The 8,108-nt window shown below is 48.5% G+C and overlaps 1 protein-coding gene across 1 annotated transcript; it reads right to left on the bottom strand.

Moving 5' to 3' along the window:
* Positions 1 to 5,107: 5,107 nt before the first annotated feature.
* On the bottom strand, positions 5,108 to 6,043 carry LOC128830208 (olfactory receptor 51G2-like). The gene has a single exon (XM_054015994.1). It carries the CDS (start codon positions 6,041 to 6,043, stop codon positions 5,108 to 5,110), a length of 936 nt encoding a protein of 311 aa, XP_053871969.1.
* Between the last annotated feature and the right edge of the window lie 2,065 nt (positions 6,044 to 8,108).

The raw sequence follows: 8,108 nt of genomic DNA, 5'->3' as shown, positions 1-8,108 counted from the left end.
ATCTGCAAACTTACTGAGAGTGCAGTCGACACCATCCTCCAGATCATTAATGAAGATATTAAACAAAACCGGCCCCAGGACCTACCCTTGGGGCACTCCACTTGAAACCAGCTGCCAATTAGACACGGAGCCATTGATCACTACCCATTGAGCCCGACGATCTAGCCAGCTTTCTATCCACCCTAAAGTCCATTCATCCATCCCCTACTTCTTTAACTTGCTAGCAAGAATACTGTGGGAGACCGTATCAAAAGCTTTGCTAAAGTCAAAGAATAACACATCCACTGCTTTCCCCTCATCCACAGCGCCAGTTATCTCATCATAGAAAGCAATTAGGTTAGTCAGGCATGACTTGCCCTTGGTGAATCCATGCTGACTGTTCCTGATCACTTTCCTCTCCTCTAAGTGCTTCAGAATTGATTCCTTGAGGACCTGCTCCATGATTTTTCCAGGGACTGAGGTGAGGCTGACTGGCCTGTAGTTCCCCGGATCCTCCTTCTTCCCTTTTTTAAAGATGGGCACTATATTAGCCTTTTCCAGTCATCCAGGACCTCCCCCGATCGCCATGAGTAGTCAAAGATAATGGCCAATGGCTCTGCAATCACATCCGCCAACTCCTTTAGCACCCTCGGATGCAGCACATCCGGCCCCATGGACTTGTGCTCGTCCAGTTTTTCTAAATAGTCCCGAACCACTTCTTTCTCCACAGAGAGCTGGTCACCTCCTCCCCATACTATGCTGCCCAGAGCGATATTCATCATATCAATATGTTGAATATGGGGTGCAGCCTCACAACCTTCTCCATTTACACTTCAGTGTGGGACAGTTCCTCAGATTTGTCACCTACAAAGAATGGCTCAGGTGTGCGAATCTCCCTCACATCCTCTGCAGTGAAGACTGATGCAAAGAATTCATTTAGCCTCAACGCAACAGCCTCATCTTCCTTGAGTGCTCCTTTAACCCCTGGATCTTCCAGTAGCCCCACTCATTGTTTGGCAGGCTTAGTGCTTCTAATGTTGTTTTTAAAATATTCTGATAATTAACGCAGGGACGGGTCACAGGCCGTAAACAAAAATTCATGACCCATGACCTGTCCATGACTTTTAATAAAAATACTAGTGAATAAAACTTGGGGGGGGAGCTTCTTGTGGGCTCTGTGGGTGATGGGGGAGGGCGACCAGGTTGCTTTGGGGGGGGAGGAGTGGTGCGCTGCCCAGGACGCCTGCTGGTGCTGGGGGGAGGGGTTGGCTCCCTAATGGCTCTTCGCCTTCCCCTCCCAGCAGCAGCAGCAGAGTTTGGGTGGGGTAGGGCAGGGGGTTGGGGCATGGGATGAGGGGAGGTGAGTCCTGGGAAGCACTTAACTGGGGGCTCCCCGAAAGTGGCCACATTGGTTCCCAGCCACTGGGAGCTGCGAAAGCAGTGCTCTGGGGGGAAGCAGCCCAGAACTGGACTGAATATTCCAGCAGTGCTCGCACCAGTACCAAATACAGAGGTAAAATAACCTCTCTGCTCCTACTCGAGATTCCGCTGCATGTACATCCCGGATTACACTAGCTTTTTCGGCTGCAGTGTTGCACTTGGAGCTCGTGTTCAGACGATTATCCACTAGAACCCACAGGTCTTTTTCCGACTCACTGCTTCCCAGAATTGGGTCCCCCATCCAGTAAGGATGGCTTGCGTCCCTTCTTCCTAGATGTACACGTTCACATTGAGCCACATTACAATGCATATGGCTTAGGAATAGAGGGACTAAGTGAATTGCCCAAGGTCACAGAAGAAGTCTGTGGAAGAGCCTGGAACTGAAGCCAGTTCTTCTGAGTCCCAGGCCAGCACTTCAACCCTGAACCATCCTTCCTCTCTGGGACTAGTGGCTGGGGAGGGGGCAGCTGGCAGAAATTACCAGAAACTCAGGGAATTAAACTCCTGTGACATCACTAAACAGGAACCTAAGAACAATTCCTTTTCCAGATGATAACACTGAGTCGTGCTTTCTCCTGAATCTATTGAGCATGGTGTAGGGTCACAATGGGCAAGAAACTCCACATGACCGCCCGGGTGTGATGCAAAATGCGCTAACGTGACCCATAGGGATATATGCCTAAAAGTGACCTGCTGGGTGAATGAGCCCAGATCCCTGCTATGGCAGGCGACCCCGGCATATCGTTTAGTGCATGTATTTGTCAAGCTCCATCTTAAAACTAACTGGGTTGTCATTACCCACCACACACACCGCTCGTGTTGGGCGGCTGTTCCAGAACCTCCTTCTCCTTTCCAGCCTCAGTTTATGCCTGACCAATTTGTCCCCATTTGTACTTGTGCCAACACTGTCCTTTAGCTTCAGGAGCTCATCTCCCTCCCTAGTGTTAACTCCCTTCCTCCCCAATGTATTTATAGAGCAATCCCATCCCCGCTCAGCCTGCTCTTCCAGTCTCCTCGTAAAATCAGAATTGTACATAGTTTGCCAGATGAGGTATCATGAGTGGCTGATATGAGGATATCAGTACTTCCCTTCCTCACCATTCTAGGATCTCATCTGCCTTGTGCACTCCTGCATCACATCGTTGGCACACAGCCATCCAGGGACTCACTAATACACCCAGGTCTTGCTTCTCCTCCGTCATTTCCAACTTTCCCTTGGCTGGAAACAGGAGCATAGTGAAGAGGAGTAGTGACTAGGGAAGACTGAGAGCTGACTTGATGACAGTGGACAAGCACTTTCACAGGGACAAAATACCAGCTACTGATGGGCTCTTTAATCTAGCAGGGAAAGATGTAACAAGAACCAATGGCTGGAAACTGAAGCCAGACAAATTAAATTTGGAAATGAGGCACACTTTTTTTTAACAGCGAGGGTGCTTAACCAGTGGACTGGATGCCGTCCTGGAAGATACGCTTTAGAGGAGCACAAGTGATGCGTTAGTCACACACAAGTCATTGGGCTCAATACAGGGGGAAATGGGTGAAATTCTGCAGCCTATATAGGATGTCAGACTGGATCAGTGGTTCTTCAACATTTTTGATCACGCCCCACCTCCCCTTATTTATGTCTGTAAGAGTTAACACACACACACACACACACACACACACACACACACTCTGTCGCCACACAAACACATATACTGATACACGCGGGGGCAGGGCTTCAACTGAATCAGTTTTGGCTTCTTTGTTTTTCACTTGAGTTTTTTCGTGTTCCACGAGTGAGCCAACAGTGCATTGACATAAGAGCAAAAGCCAAACTGCAGTTGGGGCCCCTGCTTACAGCGAAATGTGCACACCTCGCTGTAGCAAATGGATCCATGTACAGAGGGCAACGACTTGGTATCGTGCTGTGCGAGCTTAACAGAAATCCAGCAAAATGCACAGCGACTTCTAGAGTCAAATGCACAGCATCAGCTGAGGACCGGAGCTGTCTGGAGGAATCCATTTTTCTAATTATTCATTGCTGTGGGTAAAATGTGCACAGGAAGGTTTGTTCCCTAAGCGTTTCATGCCCCCCCTCTCCAAATACATTCCAAACCCCCAAGATGGCCCGGCCCCGAGTTTGAGAACCTCTGGACTAGATGATCTAATGGCTCCTTCTGGCCTTAAATTCTATGACTCTATGAATCATTGTCTTGAGTGGGTCGTTATCTTAGATGCAACTTGAACAAGTTGCTACTTTGAATGCTGACAGGCCTTCAACAAGGATAGACACTGGCCAAGAAGAATCGGGACTGTGACAGTAAAACCGGGATATATGGTCTCTTTACCCCCTTAACCAGGTCCTTTCCTGTCTTGGGGGGAGTTTCAAAATTGTCCCACTCTTCAAGCTGGGAACAACACCCCATCTATGCTAAACGCTTATCACTAAGCAGGTCTGACAGGACACCTCAGTCTCTTCCCTTCGGGTGCTTGTGACCAGGGCTACACAGTCATCCCCAGCCTCCTTTAAAAAAGTCTCTTTAAAACTAGTAGATTTATTAGCAAACAGCACAAAGCATTGGAGAAAATTGTTTGAAAATACCAGGCAGCTGTCACATGTCTACACTCATCTAACTCACGTATCACTACAAGCTAAGTTAGACAGGCTTCGGTCTGGAGATAAAGAAAGAGAACTGGCCCAACGTACATTCTTTTGGGAAGCCAAGGAGCTCTGGGGTCCAAGCCAAGTTTCCCAGTGTCTCTGACAGCATCTTCCCATCTGTTTGCCCCTTTCTTGTGGAAGCAGCCTTTGCTGAATGAAAGCAGTGTGAGCCTGGGCCCAGTCACCATAGTGCTCCCCCCAGTGCTGCAGAAAGCGGGGATGGCAAGGAGCCAGTTACAGGAGTTTGATTCTCTGGCCTGCTGTCCCCCTGCCACAGCAGAGTTTAGAGCAGCCTGGGGGCTGGGCTGAGCTCCACCCATTGGTAACAGCTTCCAAGAGCACAGCACATTCTCACCACATCCCTGCGGATTGTTACCACCCCAGAGTGCCCCCTGGTGGCCTGAGGTAGCCCTGCACACGCCCTGTCCTTCCTTCTAAGGACATAGCAATGACTTATGCTCATCCTGGAATACTTAAGAGCCCCCTTTGTGGGGTCACATTAATTCAGTCTCCTCCAAAACACAGGTTCTCTGTCCCTCAAGCCCCATCTTCCTCCTTTACTTAGGAACCCCCCACCATCATCCTTGTTAAGATTTACCGCATCCCCCCTATATTTCCCCTGAGGTCCAGCCCCCTGCTCCTCCACTTCCCCCCAGGCTCCACCCCCCAGCCAGGCTAGGGTCAAGCCATGGTAAAAGTGGCCCTGGGACCCCAGGCTGCTGTGGGGATTCTCGGACTCTCCACCTTCCCTGGGTTCTACGTCTGGGGCGGAGGGGGAAAAGTGGAGGGTTTGGGCTCCTCAGAGTGACTCTGACTCACTAGGAAGCTCTCATCATGGCCTGGCCCTGGATTGCAGCATGGACAGTGGGTGATGCCTCAGGGAAAAGGAGGAGCAGGGGGTGGGGTTTGGGGAGAAGAGATGGAGCAGAGGGAGGGACCTCGGAGGAAGAGGATCCAGGATGGAATAGGTGGCTGTGTCCATGGCCCGTGTTTTTCATCTCTGGTGCTACCAGTGCTGAAGCCAGATGATGAACTGACCCTTCACTTCACGAACGCCCTGATTATCCTTGCACGAAGGTGTTTGCTTTTCACGCTGTACACAATTGGGTTCATCAGTGGTGGCACCAGCAGAGAAATGTATCCCAGGAGAACCTGAAGCAAGGGAGGTGAGTTCTTCCCAAATCTGTGTATCACAGTCAGGCCAATCTCTGGTGTGTAGAAGAGCAGGACAGCACAGAGGTGGGAGACACACGTGTTCAGGGCCCTGAGGCACTCTACGTGGGACGCGATGCTCAGCACTGTTTTGAGGATCATCACATAAGAGAGGAAGATGAACAGTGAGTCCAACCCCACAGTTAAGAGTGTAACAGACAAACCATAGACGTTGTTGACTGTGATATCTGCACAAGCCAGCCTCATGACCTCCTGATGCAGGCAGTAGGAATGGGAGAGGACATTGTCTTGACAGTATTGGAACCGTTTCAGGAGAAAGGGGAATGGGAATACTACGGCCACTCCTCTTAGAACAAATACCAGTCCCATCATGGCTGTTCTTGGCACGGTTAAGGTGGAAGCATATCTCAGCGGGTCCCAGATTGCAACAAAGCGGTCAAAGGCCATCAACAAGAGTATGGAGGATTCAGTGAACTGAAACGCGTGGATGAAGAAGATCTGGGCAAAACAGGCATCGAGGCTGATCTCCCTATATTTAAACAAGTATACGCCCAATATCGTTGGTATGGTAGATATTGATAAGCCAAGGTCTGTGACTGCCAACATGGAAAGGAAAATGTACATGGGCTCATGGAGGCTTGGATCTGTTTTTATAATGAACAGAATGACTGAATTTCCTACTATCGAAATGACAAACATTAAGCAAAAGGGGATAGAGATCCAGAGATAAATGTCTTCCTGCCCAGGTATCCCGGTGAGAAGGAACACTGCAGAGTTGAAGTTGGTGTCATTGACAGCCGACATAATGTACTGGGCAGATCCGAGGCGTTTTGAGCTTTCCTTCCTGAAAGGAAAAAGAACAGGAGACTAGATTATAAATAGCTAGACATCTTTCTGCTCTCAGTACAAGTCTAGAGACTCCCATGAGCTCAAAGAAAATCAGCAAAAACCTAGTCTTGGATTTACACCACCGATAGGAATATAGGCACTGCCAGACTGGATCAGACCTGCAGTCCATCTAGCCCAGTATCCAATGGCCAATTCCTGATGCTTCAGAGGAATGTGGAAGAAGCCCTGCAATAGGCTGCTATGAATAATCTGCTCCCAGGAAAAGTTTCCCCCTGACACCCACTAGTTAGACATATTTTGTGCTGTTAATCAGGAAGGTTTAGAGCCCTTCCAAGAGTTTTTTGTTTTAAATACTATAATTGATTTTCTGGTTACCTATACAAACATCCAGTCCACCTCTGAATCCTGCTAAGCTCTTGTCCCATTGATAGCTTGTGGCTGGGAGTTCTGCAGCCTGCTTGAACACTGTGGGATTTTACAATTAGGATGCTCACACCAACACCCATTCTGGGCTTCCACTTCTGAGTGTGGCCCATTGTACCGTAATGTGTGTGTAAATACATGGCAAGTGCATGGTGAAAATGGTCATTGTATTTATCTGCCCTGCATTGAAGCGATTTATAAACGTGTTTCATTGCCTTATATATGTACTTATTTTTCTCCACCCCTAAGAGCTCAAATTATGCTACTGTCTCTTTCCAGCAGGTGGCATAAATTCTCAGGGCCAGGTTCTGAATTCAATAACATCGACTTCAACAGCATCACTCCAGATTTACATGTGTAAATTCGATCAGAACTGGGCCATATGAAGTTTCCCTTACCAAATGCTCCCGGAGATACACTCTGACCGCCAAGAATCTCACCAAGAAGAGCTGAAGTGCTTTGCCTGCCCAGCGTTGACTGATTCCAAAGAGTTTTCTCATCCTACCGGCTTCTCTTCATCCTCACAGGACCTGCATCCTCTCCCCATGCAAGGGTCTGAAGATATCTAGCAATTTACAAGCTAACACGGACAGTTACTTCAACTGGGCGGGGGAGGGGTTGGCATCTCAAAAGGGTGAATAGTGATAATATTAGGTTTCCACTAATATCCAAATTACTTCAGCCATGCTCATGTAAAAGTTGATGAGCATAAATAACATACAACCACTAAACCACTCCCCTTTCCTGCACCTCAGTTGTACTCTTTCCTGAAACACAGACCAGCGGGTCTATTCCCTCAGGATGTTTTGGAAAGTCTTGCACAGGTATTGCAGAATGGTTGAATGCAGGACCCTGAATGTAACTGTGAGCAACAGCTTCTGGTCAGTTACCAGGAGACAGTATCATACAACTGTTCACTGAACAAAGAGGTAATAATACAAACCCATTGCAATCAGTATTTTGAGTACTTCTCTAATACTTTCTACAGCAAAAGCCTTTAAGCTCCCCTGTCCCCAGGTTAAATGCTGACTGGTTCTCCTCAGGTTCTGTTCTGTCAGTCTGTAGCCTGTATCTGGAGTGATAACAGGCCTAGGGGTCAGTAGAGAAAATATCCATTCCCTGAGTTCTCACTCTCTAGTACATAGTAACCGCAGCACCTGTTATTTAGCCACGACGAGGATTCGCAGGAAGTGGATTTCAAAGTCAATTGCATGAGTATTCATGGAAATGGAACTTCATCTCACACACAAAAGTAGTCTATTGCTCTCGCTCTCTCTGACTGTCTCTGTCCTGTATTCATAAAATCTGTAGTACCCGGGAGTGGCATTGGGACAGAATGGAGCTGAACATACCACTTAGGTAAGCACAGTCAACCCACTGTGTGCTGTAGCCAAGGGCCCAGTCTGAGGGTGGAAGGATTGTGGGATTCCACCCTATGAGTGGGCAGGGTACAAGGCCTGACATCTGCCACTCAGAGACCTGAGGGGGGGCAGAGATGCAGGTAGCCCTGTAACTCAGACGGGTGTCTACAGGGCAGAATGGCTGGAGCCCTCAGCCACTCAGGAAACAGAAATATTGGAGCTGTTAGCAAATAAAC

The sequence above is a fragment of the Malaclemys terrapin genome, chromosome 1, assembly GCF_027887155.1.
Source record: "Malaclemys terrapin pileata isolate rMalTer1 chromosome 1, rMalTer1.hap1, whole genome shotgun sequence".
Classification (NCBI taxonomy): domain Eukaryota; kingdom Metazoa; phylum Chordata; order Testudines; family Emydidae; genus Malaclemys; species Malaclemys terrapin.
Note: the sequence above shows the minus strand (reverse complement) of the source record. Positions and strands in the feature narration are given on the sequence as shown.